At 44.1% G+C, this 16,921-nt stretch overlaps 1 protein-coding gene across 1 annotated transcript; it reads left to right on the top strand.

The window, feature by feature from the left end:
- The first annotated feature begins 971 nt into the window (after window positions 1–971).
- LOC115141477 (serine/threonine-protein phosphatase 2A 65 kDa regulatory subunit A beta isoform) lies at window positions 972–16,460 on the top strand. The gene is made up of 15 exons (XM_029680372.2): window positions 972–1,105; window positions 1,935–2,025; window positions 3,579–3,679; window positions 3,821–4,053; window positions 4,292–4,439; window positions 4,837–4,992; window positions 5,926–6,040; window positions 6,158–6,228; window positions 7,050–7,184; window positions 9,543–9,716; window positions 10,156–10,216; window positions 14,308–14,462; window positions 15,458–15,600; window positions 15,913–16,004; window positions 16,250–16,460. Exons 1-15 carry the CDS (start codon window positions 1,028–1,030, stop codon window positions 16,264–16,266), a joined length of 1,770 nt encoding a protein of 589 aa, XP_029536232.1. The 5' UTR covers window positions 972–1,027; the 3' UTR covers window positions 16,267–16,460.
- Window positions 16,461–16,921: the final 461 nt, after the last annotated feature.

Below are 16,921 nucleotides of genomic sequence, written 5' to 3' on the forward strand. Positions count from 1 at the left end.
GCCAAATTGAGGAAAAGCTAAGAATCTCTGGATGAACTATCTAATGTTAGCTAAATGCAGTAATTAATAAATTGGCTAAATGTATTTAAATGGAAATTCTGTGAACTGTCTTTGGCAAGTTTTACATTTACACAATACCTGTTAGTAAAGTTGTCAACAACACATGACGTGCAGGGGCTTGCATGGATTTGTAGTTTTGCATGTCTACTTTAATGCTAATTTGCATTTTCGAATCTGAGATTAAATGGAGCTGAATTATTGATAAAAGTCACCCTTACATGGTTATCCTACACGAAACACAGCCATTATTTTAAGTGTTTCTAAAATCCCCTCTGGTAAAAATGTATGGTGGAAAAGATATTGGAACCATTTCCTTGTTTGACCGCTAGGTGTTATGGGTATTAATGACACCCGCTGTTGGGATATATTCAAGACTCGCTCATTGACCTCCTTACAAATACTCCTAGCTAGGTAAGCGAAAAAGACAAACGTAACCTGCTGGGGAAAACAGATTTCGGACCAAGTTATCCCTCTGGCCTTGTCCACTCTGAATATACTCAATAATACGTCAACTAAAAAACCCAACAAAATGCTCAGTTTTATATTTTAATAAGACTGAGCATTTTGTTGGGTTTTTTAGTTGACGTATTATTGAGAATTAGATCATTATTCTCAGATCCCTACACAAGCTCTGGGGCCTTTTTGGTGAACTTTCAAATCCAGCGAGAACATCAACTACCGGTATCATACTCTCGCGCCTTCCAAAAATAAAAGTCGGTTTCCATTAGTTAACACAGTCAAAATTGGCTATATCGTAAAAAAAGAAAATATTTTGCTCTCTTAATCTAAGGTTAGGGTTAGCCTTAAATTGGGGTCTGGTTTAAAACCAGATTTTATGGAGATAAATGGTAGAAATGGGCGGGGTTTATTACTTAGTGACTGTGGTAACTAGTGACAACCGTAAAACTCCGTAGAGAAAGGAGAGTCCTAGTGATTCGCTTTTGGCTTACTGCAACACAAATCTAAAATGGCAGGAGCCGATGGAGATGATTCTCTCTACCCCATCGCCGTGCTCATTGACGAGCTTCGTAATGAGGATGTGCAGGTAATCACATTTGCTCTGTTTATACGAGGTATTATATTGGTGTGGTTTGTTTTACTTAAACATGTCCAATTTCAAATAGGATAGCTAGCTAACCGTACCTTACATCCCGAGGCCCCTTGCCTTGGCCTGTTCGTGAAGTCTGCCTGGCGCACCCAGTCTGGCTAACTAGATAGCTAACGTTAGCGTGTTTCTTGGTGTGATACATATCAACCGGAATAGCTAAATGTCGTATTTAGTTACTGCCGTGTATAACTAACTGGTGTTAGCTAACGTTAACCAAGTGACCTAACGTTAGTAACTAGCTAACGTTAGTTTGCTGGGCTACTATCACTATGCTAGTTAGCAGCTAACTACCTTAACTAGTTCATAAACGCAATCTAACTAGGTGGTCAAATTCGCATGTTAACTTGCAGAGGCACCTAGCTACTTTATTTTGTTACTGAAATATCAAAATGTATGTAATGTCTATAGCTGCTAACGTTAACTATATAGCTTCCTTCCTTGTACCCGTCGGTCATCCAGCTCCACCCTGGTAATGGTTGTGAGACTATCATTATTGTAACAAACTAGTTATCTAGGTAACGACTGACATGATTAGTTATGTACTATCTGCATCCTTGCTTTGGTGTCTCTTTCAAAAACACCTATTTTCTATACTCTAGTTAAAGGTTGTATGTTCATAGGAAGGCATCTACATGGGAATATGCCCACGTCTGAAATAGTATTTTTAGTTAGCCTTACTGAAACGCTAAGATGGTTTTATAGATAATAGTGGCATCTCTTGTAAGTTTCATGTAATAACATTACCTGGTATTGTCTATGTTCCAAGCTGCGACTGAACAGCATCAAGAAGCTGTCTACCATTGCACTGGCCCTGGGAGTGGAGAGGACCCGCACTGAACTCCTCCCCTTCCTCACAGGTACAGTGCATTCAAAGTACTCAAGACCCCTTGACTTTTTCCACATTTTATGTTACAGCCTTATTCTAAAATGGATTAAATACATAATGTTCCTCATCAATTTTACACCCCATACCCTATAATGACAAAGCGAAAACAGGTTTTTAGAAATGTTTGAAAATTAAAAATAAATACCTGTATTCAGACCCCTTTCTCTGAGACGAGAAATTGAGCTCAGGTGCATCATGTTTCCATTGATCATCTTTGAGCTGTTTCTACAACTTGATTGGAGTCCACCTATGGTTAATTGATTGAAAAGGATTTGGGGAGGCACACACCTGTTTAAGGTCCCACAGTGCATGCCAGAGCAAAAACCAAGCCTTCACGTCGACAGAATTGTCCATAGAGCTCTGAGACAGGATTGTGTTGAGGCACAGATCTGGGGAAGGGTACCAAAACATTTCTGCAGCATTGAAGGTCGCAAAGAACACAGTGGCCTCCGTCATTATTAAATGAAATACGTTTGGAAACACCAAGACTCTTCCTAGAGCTGGCCACCCAGCCAAACTGGGCAATCGGGGGAGAAGGGCCTTGGTCAGGGAGATGACCAAGAACCCGATGGTCACTTTGCTAGAGCTCCTCTGTGGAGATGGGAGAACCATCCAGAAGGACCACCATCTCTGCAGCACTATACCAATATCAGGCGTTTAGGATAGTGGCCAGGCGTAAGCCACTTCTCAGTAAAAGGCACATGATAGCCCGCATGGAGTTTGTCAAAATAAGATTCTCTGGTCTGATGAAACCAAGACTGGTTTGTGTCAAGATGCCAAGTGTCATGTCTGGAGTAAACATGACACCATCCCTACAGTGAAGCATGGTGGTGGCAGCATCATGCTGTGGGGATGTTTTTTAGCGGAAGGGACTGGGAGACTAGTCAGGATCGAGTGAAAGATGAACTGAGCAAAGTACATAGTGATCCTTGATGAAAACCTTCTCAGGACCTCTGACTGGGGAGAAGGTTCACCTTCCAACAGGACAACAACCCTAAGCACACAGCCAAGACAATGCAAGATTGGCTTCGGGATAAGTCTCTGAATGTCCTTGAGTGGCCCAGCCAGTGCTCAGACTTGAACCCTTGCAGTGACGCTCCCCATCCAACCTAACCGCTTGAGAGGATCTGCAGAGAGGAATGGGAGGAACTCCCCAAATACAGGTGTGCCAAGCTTGTAGCATCATTCCCAAGAATACTCTAGCCTCTAATTGCTGCCAAAGGTGCTTCAACAAAGTACAGAGTAAAGGATCTAAATAGTTATGTGAAAGTGATATTTCATTTTTATGAACTTGCAAAAATTTCTCAACCTAATTTTTTGCTTTGTCATTATGGGGTATTGTGTGTAGATTGAGAAACACAAGTTAATCCATTTTAGAATAAGGCTGTAACGTAACAAAATGTGAAAAAAGGGAAGGTCTGAATACTTTCCGAATGCACTATGTCCTAAAATGAAGACCCAAGATACAGCAAACATGAGTTGTCGCCCTCCCCTTAATTATGTTTCACACCTGACCTCTTGTAGACACCATCTATGATGAGGATGAGGTGCTTCTTGCCTTGGCTGAGCAGCTGGGCAACTTCACCATGCTGGTGGGAGGCCCTGAATATGTTCACTGTCTGCTGGTACGTATCTGTTGCAAACCAAATCTGTCAGTGAGCATATAATGCATACAGATATTCAACAGACCTGACAACACTTTATTTTTTTACTTATCCAGTCAGCTACACATACGCACATTTATGTACCTGTGTCTTTCTTCGCAGCCGCCGCTGGAGAGCCTGGCTACCGTGGAGGAAACGGTTGTGCGAGACAAGGCGGTAGAGTCTCTGCGTAAGATCTCTCAGGAGCACTCTCCTGTGGACCTGGAGGTGCACTTTGAGCCTCTGGTGAAGAGGCTGGCCAGTGGTGACTGGTTCACCTCCCGCACCTCCGCCTGTGGCCTGTTCAGTGTCTGCTACCCCCGCGTGTCTAGCACTGTCAAGGCTGAAATACGCCAGTGAGTAGCTATATCAGGCGGGATATAGCTTAGACCTGATTAACTAAGATCCCAATGGGATTGAAATATTAGAGGTGCGGACATTACTTTCTCATATCAGGGGTCCAATGCACCTACCTTCGGTAGTCACATACTAGCCTTGCAGGCCCAAGTCCATCAAATTGGGATGATTAACTACACTCTTCTGTAGATCCAATGGATTTATGGTCTGACGGTTGGCAGGGTGCTCTCTCCACAGGCATTTCCGCACTCTGTGCTCAGATGACACTCCCATGGTGCGCCGCGCTGCAGCCTCCAAGCTTGGGGAATTCGCCAAGGTTCTGGAGCTGGACTATGTCAAGAGTGACATAATCTCCCTCTTCACCGCACTGGCCTCTGATGAGCAGGTACATGCATGTACTGAAAACACGCACACGGGGTGTCCTGTAGCATTGCGGTGGGGAGTGCGTGGAATTCTTCCAGCCATTTGCTAAAATCGACTGGCTTGTTGCCAGTGGAATTAACATGGCCATACAAATGAGATGTTTTTGAATGGGGATGGATGAATATTGAATGGGCTTAGAACAGTCATATTACAGCGACTTCAATAGGTCACCCCAACTGGGACTCAAAACCGGGTCTAGCTATTGTTAACACAACACCTCAGCAGTTACACCATGACAACCGGCCCGTGGGGAAATCGTGTGTTCCCTCTATGCATTTCTATGGTGTTGCGACAGTATTTTATTAAATTGGTACAGAATCAGCAATAATCCCATGCCCCCCCCCCCCCCCCGCCTGTAGGACTCAGTGCGCCTGCTGGCCGTGGAAGCCTGTGTGAGCATCGCCTCGCTGCTGCCCCAGGAGGACCTGGAGACCCTGGTGATGCCCACCCTGCGCCAGGCCGCCGAGGATAAGTCCTGGAGGGTCCGCTACATGGTGGCTGACAAGTTCTCTGAGGTGAGCATGTGAAAACATTGATGTGTTGCATGTAGCCATAATGGATCAAAAATATTTTCTCCTTTACCGAACCTGGAACGGATGTAATGGGGGGGGGGGGGGGGGGGGGGCTGATATTCAGTGCTTCACATATGGTCACTTTAAAACTGCCTATCAGTAAACATGTTGTGCTAAATTGAGAGATTTAGCAGATGCAATTGCTCAAATGTTTGTCTAGGAAGAGTTATATTTTCAGTGGGATTACTGTATTGAATTTAAGTAATTACAATCCAAGGGAGAGTAGTGGACATTTATGGGGCCTGTAATGTTCATAGTCCCCCAGCATAGAACGTTATTTTTGTTTTCTTTACCACTTACATTCACCACACTAATCCATTGATTTCTAACCCATATGACCTTCTCTTGTCATTTAGTATAAAATGGGCCATATTGCCACTTCCATAATGTTATAGAAGTTCAGTCAATCAATATAAAAGCTTTCAGGCAACCTCTCACAAATTAAAGCTCAGCATATGTTTTTTTTGTGCACCACACTTACTGAAAGGACTTCTACCACTTTCTCCCTTGCCAACATGAACTTTGGTAGTATATGTTCCCAACCCCAAATCCCATTAGATTTGTGTGTTGATCAGCAAATCAGAGCAAGGTTAAAGGGGGGATTGTCAGAGCCGTAGATGGAAGGCTCTGCTGGATGTTAATTGCCATGCCCATAGTTTGTGATAGACGTTAACCAATTTAACAGTTGGCAGGAAACATCCACACAAATTAAAGTCTGGCAATGGCAAATCGTTGTGTGCACTTTCCCCTTTGCTACCATGGATTTTGTAGACTGTGCGTTACCAATTTGAATCCCATCAGTCAAGTGTGTTGGTTATGGAGTCTCACGCGAAGGTTTAGTGGTGGGTGTTAAATGTCTTGTCACTGACTCCACAGCTCCAGAAAGCAGTGGGCCCAGAGATCACCAAGAACGACCTCGTCCCAGCCTTCCAGAACCTGCTCAAGGACTGCGAGGCTGAGGTCCGATCTGCTGCCGCCAAAAAGATCAAGGGTGAGTGTCTGGATGCTATCTGCCAGTCATAAAGCCTATGTTGAAATAATGGTTTGAATGAGAAGCTTTTACTGTCTAATAGACCACGGTATTTACAATCACCATTTCTGTCCTCAGAGTTTTGCGAGAACCTTCCAGAAGACAGCAGAGAGACCATCATCATGACTCACATTTTGTCCTGTGTCAAGGTAAAAAAAAAAAGAGAAAAAGAAGCCACTTTTATCCCTTTTTTATTCTGCTAACTTACGTATGCAGGTTTCTTTGACCTGTCAATTTCTCACTCACCCATGACTCACAAAGGGGCCCAAAAAAGCACTTATCTAAAAAATAAAAGCTGTTGTGTTTTGAAGTCTCGACAATAACGCATGTCAATCAATTTTTTGTGTTCAGATGTGCAAATGTGGAAGTAGCAGATATTTTTACACCCACAAATCAATTTTTAGCATTAGTATATACTGAGATGTTAAACTGAGGAACTGGTTGTTTTTGACTACTTTCTATACGTGAGCCATGAGGATATTATGCTTTTGTAGGTTGGGGTCTATGGCTAGATGAGGAGTTGCGCTCAGTATTAGCCTTTGGACAGCAGGGGGCACTGTTGTAATTCTAAATTACTTCCAAACCACCATCATTCCTATTCTGTCGAAGTGTAAGAGCTCACTGGTTGGTTCCCGAGTTTAAATGACACCCTTTTATTTAGAAAATATATTTTTGGGCGAAAAACGTCTCTTCCATGAACATCCCCAACCAAAAAAAATTACGTTTACATTTGAGTTATTTAGCAGATGCTCTTATCCAGAGCAACTTACTGTAGTGCATACATTTTCCTACTGGTGTTGCAAGTGTCATACTTGAGCAACTGAGCCACACAGGACAACTCTGTGCTAGGTCAGCTTGCATTAACTGATGATTCATTTCAACACAGAGGCTAGTTTCTTCCCCTCTATTTGAAAATACCATATTTGCTTTCACTGTGCACTGCAATGTCTGACTCTTTCTCCTCTGACAGGAACTGGTGTCTGACACCAGCCAGCACGTGAAGTCTGCCCTGGCCTCTGTCATCATGGGCCTGTCCACCATCCTGGGCAAAGACAACACAGTGGAGCACCTGCTGCCTCTGTTCCTGGCCCAGCTCAAGGATGAGGTAACACCAGTCACTACTGCTCCTACTCGTTCTATTCATTAAGTACCAAATGGTTGAGGGTGGGGGGCTCCCTGGACTTGGAGAAATGTCTCCCGTGTCTGATCTGATCACCCTCTTTAATATCCTGTAATGCTATTGACCTTGTTCAGGATCAGATGTACCTGGCTGGCTCCCTACCGGAGTAAAAACCTAGGGATGACCCTTATAGGGTTTGAACCTTTTTCCCTGGTGACATTAGTTCTACATTTACATTTAAGTCATTTAGCAGACGCTCTTATCCAGAGCGACTTACAAATTGGTGCCGCTTCCTGTGTGAGGCAGGGTCGTACTCTGCGGATGTTGTAGAGCATGAACCTACAGGAACGGGCCACCGCCTTGATGTTAGTTGAGAACGATAGGGTGTTGTCCAGGATCACGCCAAGGTTCTTAGCGCTCTGAGAGGAGGACACAATGGAGTTGTCAACCGTGATGGCGAGATCATGGAACGGGCATTCCTTCCCCGGGAGGAAGAGCAGCTCCGTCTTGCCGAGGTTCAGCTTGAGGTGGTGATCCGTCATCCACACTGATATGTCTGCCAGAGAGGAGAAGGTGGCAAAGAGCTTCCTAGGGTTAGAGGCAGATGCTTGGACTTTAGAGTGGTAGAAAGTGGCTTTAGCAGCAGAGACAGAAGAGGAGAATGTAGAGAGGAGGGAGTGAAAGGATGCCAGGTCCGCAGGGAGGCGAGTTTTCCTCCATTTCCGCTCGGCTGCCCGGAGCCCTGTTCTGTGAGCTCGCAATGAGTCGTCGAGCCACGGAGCGGGAGGGGAGGACCGAGCTGGCCTGGAGGATAGGGGACATAGAGAGTCAAAGGATGCAGAAAGGGAGGAGAGGAGGGTTGAGGAGGCAGAATCAGGAGATAGGTTGGAGAAGGTTTGAGCAGAGGGAAGAGATGATAGGATGGAAGAGGAGAGAGTAGCGGGGGAGAGAGAGCGAAGGTTGGGACGGCGCGATACCATCCGAGTAGGGGCAGTGTGGGAAGTGTTGGATGAGAGCGAGAGGGAAAAGGATACAAGGTAGTGGTCGGAGACTTGGAGGGGAGTTGCAATGAGGTTAGTGGAAGAACAGCATCTAGTAAAGATGAGGTCGAGCGTATTGCCTGCCTTGTGAGTAGGGGGAAGGTGAGAGGGTGAGGTCAAAAGAGGAGAGGAGTGGAAAGAAGGAGGCAGAGAGGAATGAGTCAAAGGTAGACGTGGGGGAGGTTAAAGTCGCCCAGAACTGTGAGAGGTGAGCCGTCCTCAGGAAAGGAGCTTATCAAGGCATCAAGCTCATTGATGAACTCTCCGAGGGAACCTGGAGGGCGATAAATGATAAGGATGTTAAGCTTGAAAGGGCTGGTAACTGTGACAGCATGGAATTCAAAGGAGGCGATAGACAGATGGGTAAGGGGAGAAAGAGAGAATGACCACTTGGGAGAGATGAGGATCCCGGTGCCACCACCCCGCTGACCAGAAGCTCTCGGGGTGTGCGAGAACACGTGGGCGGACGAAGAGAGAGCAGTAGGAGTAGCAGTGTTATCTGTGGTGATCCATGTTTCCGTCAGTGCCAAGAAGTCGAGGGACTGGAGGGAGGCATAGGCTGAGATGAACTCTGCCTTGTTGGCCGCAGATCGGCAGTTCCAGAGGCTACCGGCTATTTGATGCGGTTTTCAGTGACGTGTGGTTTCTTTCTGACATTTAGGAAGGATATGTAACATGTATCGCAGCTAAAATCCTGTTGAAGTAAGATGTCGGCATTAGCTGACACATTTACGTATCTCTGGTGGTTTATTAATACCAGAGTGGAAGGTTTTGGTAGATGAGGGAAATTGCACCGACAGCCTTCCTATTAAAAGATGTTCTAGTTGCCTCGCAGCCAAAGCTGACTTGACAGGGTTTATGTCATAAAGGATTACAGTCAGAACGGACAACCGAGGTGCGAAACACCCAGAATGACTCACGGATATAAAAAAATATATCTCTATTCTTCAATATTTCTACTACATATATTTAGTCTCTCAGCTGGCTGCTATCGCTGTCGTCTCCTATTAGGGTCACAGAAAGCTTGATGTGAAATCTGTCTGCGCATTCTGAGGCTAGGAATCAAGGGACTGGCAGAAGGTCTTTGGCAATTCGTTTAGCCTTTTTTGCTAACGTCATGTCGAGATTGTAGCCAAGATTGGCATCATTATAACCAGATAGGGATGCAATAGCGGTCACAATGACTTTTGCCACTTTAAGACCACTTTAAATAAAATGGTTTTAATTCTTAAAGGAATACAGACATATGAAATGTAATTGTCCCCACAACTTAAACAAGAGATCCCTCTATCTTGCCCTGCAGTGCCCTGAGGTGCGCCTCAACATCATCTCCAACCTGGACTGTGTCAACGAGGTGATCGGCATCCGCCAGCTCTCCCAGTCGCTGCTGCCTGCTATCGTGGAGCTGGCCGAGGATGCAAAGTGGAGGGTCCGCCTGGCAATTATCGAGTATATGCCCCTGTTGGCTGGACAGCTGGTGAGTCATCGGCTGCGTCCCCAAATGGCTCCCTATTCCCTTCATAGTGCTCTACTTGTAACTAGAGCCCTTGCACCCTTTTCCCTATATAGTGCACTACTTTTTATCAGAGCCCCCCTGCAGTCCCACCTCAGAAGACCTGTCTGTCACATCCTCCTTTCCCCCTAATCACACATCTGTCTGTGGCCTACATCTGCCTCGTGCCATGCATATGTGCCACAATTTATGGTGGGCAAGTGCTCGTCACTAATATCATCCATGAATTTGTAAAACAAAAAAAAGAGCTATGCAAAGTAATTCAGCTAGCTTTATTTTTGCTTTCTGAGTAGAACTCAATTTTTGGTTGAATTGGAACCCAATTCAATGTGTTGCTTGCACTGTAATGTTTGGATATGGAAATGGTTTAGAAAAGTATTCTCTCCTAATCGCTCTTCTCCAGGGAGTGGAGTTCTTTGATGAGAAGTTGAACACCCTCTGCATGGCATGGCTCATTGACCACGGTAAGACCCCTCCCCCATACACACCACTTTTCAATGCATTTGTCCTCTGTGTGCTTAGTCAGTAGTGTCCTCCTCCATTGGACAGAGGTGGGGATCACGTCCCTGATGGATTGTGTCCCATGCTGCTCTCTAAGCTCTCACTGCTTCCCTCCTCCCCTGCGTCCTATGTGGTTTGGGGGGCAGAGGTGGAGACGCGTCAGGCTGCAGCTCTCTAAGCCTCACGGCTGTGCCAATGACAAAGGTCTGATGACAACCCAGTGACTTAGACTGGGAGAGGCCAAATCTCTCCTTAATTGCATGCTGCCTTCTGTAGCTGAGCTGGATAGAATGGGAAAACTACTGCAATAGTCTGCATCCCAAATGGCACCATATCCCCTATATTGTGCACTATCTTTTAAAAATTTGACTAGGCAAGTCAGTTGTGATACAGCCTGGAATCGAACCAGGGTCTGTAGTGACGCCTCTTGCACTGAGATGCAGGGCCTTAGACCGCTGCGCCTCTCGGGAGTCCAATACCCATAGGGCTCTAATAAAAAGTAGTGCACTATATAGGGAATCCCGGTGCCAATTAGTATACAAACCATACTGTAATACACCGTAACAGGAAGGCATTTGGATATGAGCAAATCAGCTATTTTCTGCAGTAGCCTTTTCTGTCAAGTTCGATTCAATGTTGTATTGAGCAGAGATGTGACTATCAGGGACAGGTTTTTGTGCAGAACAGGGAACAGGCATCCTGGGGGGGGGGCTGGTGATCACGATACCGGTGATAGTTGGCCTGTTATCACATTGTTAGTGGAATGTTGGTATTGTAACAACCCCACTCTGAAAATAGGCACATCTTGCAGTTTATGTATTTTTGACTTTTGAATGCGCTGGGTAGATTTGCATATGTGATATGGAGACCTTGTTGGCTACGTCTTTTCGCTCTGCCTTAATGTCAGCAGAATTGATTTTTTTTTACCTGATCCCTTTTTCTATTGTTAAGACGGGTTGGTCGTTTAGCAACAACCATTGCTTGCCCAACTATGGGTCAAATCTGGCGGGGACCCTGGCTTAGACTGTTGACAACATGTAGTTGTTGACAATTGTATTTAGTCTCCAAATGTTTATTGAAACATAAATACATTTACACAATGAGCACTTGTCTCTCAAACATTGTTACAGTTGTTGGTTAGCTTGCTAACTATTGTTTGCCATATTAGCTTAGACATGAGTTTCCCTTTGAGTTTTTTTCAGCAGCGGTGGCAAAGTTAACGTGGAGGGCACGTAGTGTTGTCTCTGACCGACATGTTATGCTTTCTTGACAGCAGAGATTATTTGTTTTCAAGCTAATTCTCTGCAGTTCAACACATTTTGCCATGGGGCTGAGAGAAAATGTCAAGTTTTTGCAATTGCTTATGCCCAGTAGTGCTATCTGAGTTCCTCAAATACCAATTCCGATAGAAGATGTGGTATATTACCTGGAAAAATAAAAATGCACACACACACCAGTCAAGTTTGGACACCTACTCATTCAAGGATGTTTATTTTTTATATTTTCTACGCTGTAGAATAATAGTGAAGGCATCTACTATGAAATGACACGCGTGGAATCATGTAGTAAGCGCAAAAGTGTTCCTCAAAATATATTTTAGATTCTTCAAAGTAGCCACCCTTTGCCTTGATGACAGCTTTGCACACTCTTGGCATTCTGTCAACCAGCTTCATGAGGTAGTCACCTGGAATGCATTTCAATTAACAGGTGTGCCTTGTTAGTTTGGCTCAAATGCATTAAGGAATTCCACAATCGGTTGTGTTGTGACAAGGTGGGGGGGGGATACAGAAGATTTGATAAAAGACAGTGTCCATATTATGGCAAGAACAGCTCAAATAAGCAAAGAGAAATGACAGTCCATTACTTTAAGACATGAAGGTCAGTCAATCTGGAAAATTTCAAGAACTTTGAAGTGCAGTTGCAAAAACATCAAGTGCTATGATAACTCTCATGAGGACCGCCACAGGAAAGGAAGACCCAGAGTTACCTCTTCCGCAGAGGATAAGTTCATAAGTTACCAGCCTCAGAAATTGCAGACCAAATAAAGGCTTCAGAGTTCAAATAACAGACCCATCTCAACAGCAGCTGTTCAGAGGAGACTGTGTGAATCAGGCCTTCATGGCCTAATTGCTGCAAACAAACCACTTCTAAAGGACACCAATAAGAAGAAGAGACTTGCTTCGGCCAAGAAACACAAACAATGGACATTAGACCGGTGGAATCTGTCATTTGGTCTGATGCGTCCAAGTTTGAGATTCTTGGTTCCATCCGCCGTGTCTTTGTGAGACGCAGAGTAGGTGAACAGATCTCCGCATATGTGGTTCCCACCGTGAAGCATGGAGGTGGTGTGTCTGGGTGCTTTGCTGGTGACATTGTCAATGATTTATTTGGAATTCAAGGCACATTTAGCCAGCATGGCTACCATAGCGTTCTGCAGCAATATGCCATCCCATCTGGTTTGCGCTTAGTGGACAATTTGTTTTTCAACAGGGCAATGATCCAACACACCCCCAGGCTGTGTAAGGGCTATTTGACCAAAAAGGAGAGTGATGGAGTGCTGCATCAGATGACCTGGCCTCCACAATCACAAGACCTCAACCCAATTGAGATGGACCGCGGAGTGAAGGAAAAGCAGCCAACATGTGCTCAGCATATGTGGGAACTCCATCAAGACTGTTGGAAAAGCATTCTAGGTTAGGTGAAGCTGGTTGAGAGAATGCCAAGGGTGGCTACTTTGAAAAATCTCAAATGTAAAATATAATTTGATTCATTCAACTCTTTTTCTTTTATTCTCTTTTTTTGGGGGGGTTACTACATGATTCATTATGTTATTTCATAGTTTTAATGTCTTCACTATTATTCTACAATGTAGAAAATAGTAAAAAATAAAGAACCCTTGAATGAGTAGGTGTCCAAACTTTGGACTGGTACTATAATGTATTTGACCACTTTCTTGCAGGTATATCCCTTTTATGCATATCAGTGTGTACCTGGTAAATTTGGAGTGGGGGGGTGTTTGCTTTTCAAATGTATGCTAATTGAATATAGGGGAAGTACTGCATAACATCTGTCAAAACGCCTCAAAACAAGACATGGTATCAACACAACGAGCTGGACCGAGAGCCACCTATGATTCCCGTCTTAGTCAGCAACAATGACGAGAAGCTGCGATCTGACCGTTTCAGAATCATTATCAGTCAACCTGTACATAAAGCCTTCAACAGCAAGATTGCATCTCTTTTGGCCTATCGCATACATTTTATACTAAACGGTACGTTCAAAGTAGTATGATTAGCACACAGTATGTAGTTTCAGTAAGACGTTGGTAAGACAGGTTTTAATATCCCATTGTGGCGCCACAGGCTATTGGCATGGTTCTTCTAACCCCAATGTGGTTCTCTAGCAGTCTTGTTTATGGATGTATTAGGGGTCAAATAGGGTTCGGTTAGTCAGTGGTTTAGAAATGTGTTGTACCCAGGCCCCCTGGTCTCCCGCTCTTTGTCCAACAGCTAGTATCGATTATCAGGCTTGTGTGTACCCAGATGTCAAGTCACTGTATTCTGGGCACAATTGAGTGTTTTGAGCAGTTCTGCAGTCACTAGCCTCTTTAGCCATGATTACTGATGGGCATGTTTTCCATGCGAATGGGATTTTTGCCAATATTGTTACAAGGCAAACAAACTGACAATAATCCAAAGATGGCTGCCAAACTGGAATGGAAAGGGCTCAAAAGAAGCAAGAATCCTGGCAAATTTTCAAGGGGCTGGGTATTTGATGTTTTTATTGTACTGACTGCCTACTCTTGTAGAGTTTGGATGTCTAAATTTAACTTTGATCTGTGTAATTGAGTTTTGTACACATTTTCTTTTTGGTTAGATTTTGCCATTTCAATTGAGAAATGCTAGTCAATAGGTTCAATTAATATTAGTGTCGGGGCTTTCCTTTACCAAACAATCTTTTTTTTCTGACAACTACAACAAATATACTACGAGTCCTAATTTCTATCTAGTTCTACAGGCCAAAGTCTCTCTAAGCATGTTTGTGTTGTCGACAGTATACGCTATCCGCGAGGCAGCCACCTGTAACTTGATGAAGCTGGTGGAAAAGTTTGGAGCCGAGTGGGCCCAGAACACCATCGTGCCCAAGGTGCTGGGTATGGCAAATGACCCCAACTACCTGCACCGGATGACCACGCTCTTCTGCATCAATGTGAGTCCTCCTGACCTTCATACCACACACAAAAGCCTCAGACCATAGGCTTATATTAAGATGGAAGCTAGATCTACTCAGGTTTTTACAAAGCTAGCCATATTACCAAGGTGGATATTGATCATGTAGCTGCCCCCAGATAAAGTGGCTTGTACCTTCACGTGCATGTCGCACATGGGTAGTTGAACGCCAAACTATTCATTGAGTTGACGCTGAACCATCAATCCATGGGCGAGTCAATGCCACATTTTCACTTTTGCTGAAATCAACAGGAAAGAAGATCTTGCAAATTTTGCAGGCTGTGGTGTAAAATAGGATATTAGAAGTGGGTAATTTATTACGCATCATTAGTGCATTGAAAAGCACAACAATGCACAAACAGCCCCCCCCCCCCATAAATAAAATGATTGTATTAAGTCATACAAAAGTTTTACTGTGCGTGAACTTCCAAATGTGTGATGTGTATTTTATTACTATTAACACATTTGATTAATAAAATATTGAATCGGTCTTCTTCAAATTAAGCGGATGACGCAATCTTTGCGAAAGGGAGGGAATCTGATTTCAGTGGTCCTCGCCTCGAGGCTCTTTCATTTAATTTCATTCAGGGTAAGTGGAGTTAGCTTTGAGTTAGCCGCCTGCCCTGGAGCAGGTTAGTTATGAAGGATTCTTTGCATAGAAATGTACCTGGCTTAAAAGGTGAGACTTTCGTATGACCGGTTATCCTGCGTTAAACTCAGTTGACCAAAGTTACCTCGCTTACCTTTCAAACCTGATCTGTAGTATAGGGCTCATGTCATTAACCCTGAGATGGATTTAAACCAAGCCATTTTTGAAAAACATTTGTTTTAAAAGTAAATATACTGTTTTATCATGACTTCTTTTACATCCTGATATTCTAGGCATTTATCAGATGCTCTTATCCAGAGTGACTTAGACAAGTGACTAACAATCATTTGTTTATGCGTTGTTGGTTTCTGTGCCATCCACCCCAGTCACTGTCTGAAGCCTGTGGCCAGGACATCACCACTAAGCATATGCTGCCCGTGGTCCTCAAGATGTCCAACGACCAGGTGGCCAATGTGCGCTTCAATGTGGCCAAGTCCCTCCAGAAGATCGGCCCTGTCCTGGACAGCAAGTAGGTCCTCCTCATCCACCACAAAGCCCTCGTTCAGGCATACCTGAACAACCATCTCCAATGAAATGTACACAGTCTACATCAGGGTCGTTCTCAGTAGGCACAAAATGGGAGAAAATATTTTGAAACTGAGGAGGCTCTTGCTTGAACTGGTCCAGTAAGGATGCTCGTTTTTATTCCGTCGCAGAATGTTTTGCGTCTACTGAACATGACCCAGATGTCCATGCTTAGTTCTAGCACTCAGCTAATCTATTATGGCATGGGAGTGTGGGGAAAATGTGTGCTTTGTCTGAAAAGTTTTGTTTTTCTCAGTGCCCTGCAGACTGAGGTGAAACCAGTCCTGGAGAAACTAGCCACAGACACCGATATGGATGTTAAGTACTTTGCCCAGGAAGCTATACGTGGTAAGGATAGTACACTGTCCATTTTATTCTATGAAGTCTCCTCATTCAGTTTGGCACGTTGTGGCACATTGCTGATAAATGTCCTTAATAGAGCTGCCATAAGTCCTTGTGCTACATGTCAAAGAAGCATGTTTGTTAAGCTGTTTCTATATTATGTACAATGTTATGCCCTGCTGAATGTGTTGCCCAATGTGAACGTTAGTCCATCTTGTCATTCTTCTGATTCCTTGTGTTTTTCCCCGTAGTTCTGGCCCTGGCATAAACCAACCCAAGCTTGGCTATCCAGAGGAAACAAAAACCCAAAATGGCACGACATTGAAAACACTTTTCACAATATATTTATTGATGTTCAAGAGCAAATGGTGAATTAATGGTGTCTATTAACATCTATTCTTTTTTCTTTCTTTTTTTACTCTGAAAATAAAATGTCCAAGAAAAGCGCAGGCTTCTAATTTACCCTCGCTGTAAATCTTTTGCTTCTCCAAGTGTGATGAAACGTGCATTTAAGCACAGTATGCTGACCACTGTGCATAAGTAACATTTCTGGTTTGACCCACACATTCCTCCCCGTACATACATAGCCGTTGACTGTAATGTTACTATTAGCACGGCCCCTTTCGCTGACACATTTCTCTGTACGAAGCACCCAGAACACGCAAGCCATCTCTTGGTTGCTTGTCCAAGTGCTAGACACATGCTATTGCTGCAGCAGATGGTGAGGAAGGCTGTTTTATTTGCTTGTGAAGAACCGCAAGGCTAAGGCACCCACAGATTTGTTTACATGTGCTGCTTCCTCTCCTGGGACATTTCTCATGTATTCAGAAAAGCTGTTGTGCAGCACCCCATCCTCTTTCTGTCCTGTGTGTCTACAATGAATTACGGTTTAATTTGTTCGAGAACATTGTGGGTTACTCATT

Source organism: Oncorhynchus nerka, linkage group LG14 (assembly GCF_034236695.1).
Source record: "Oncorhynchus nerka isolate Pitt River linkage group LG14, Oner_Uvic_2.0, whole genome shotgun sequence".
Classification (NCBI taxonomy): Eukaryota; Metazoa; Chordata; class Actinopteri; order Salmoniformes; family Salmonidae; genus Oncorhynchus; species Oncorhynchus nerka.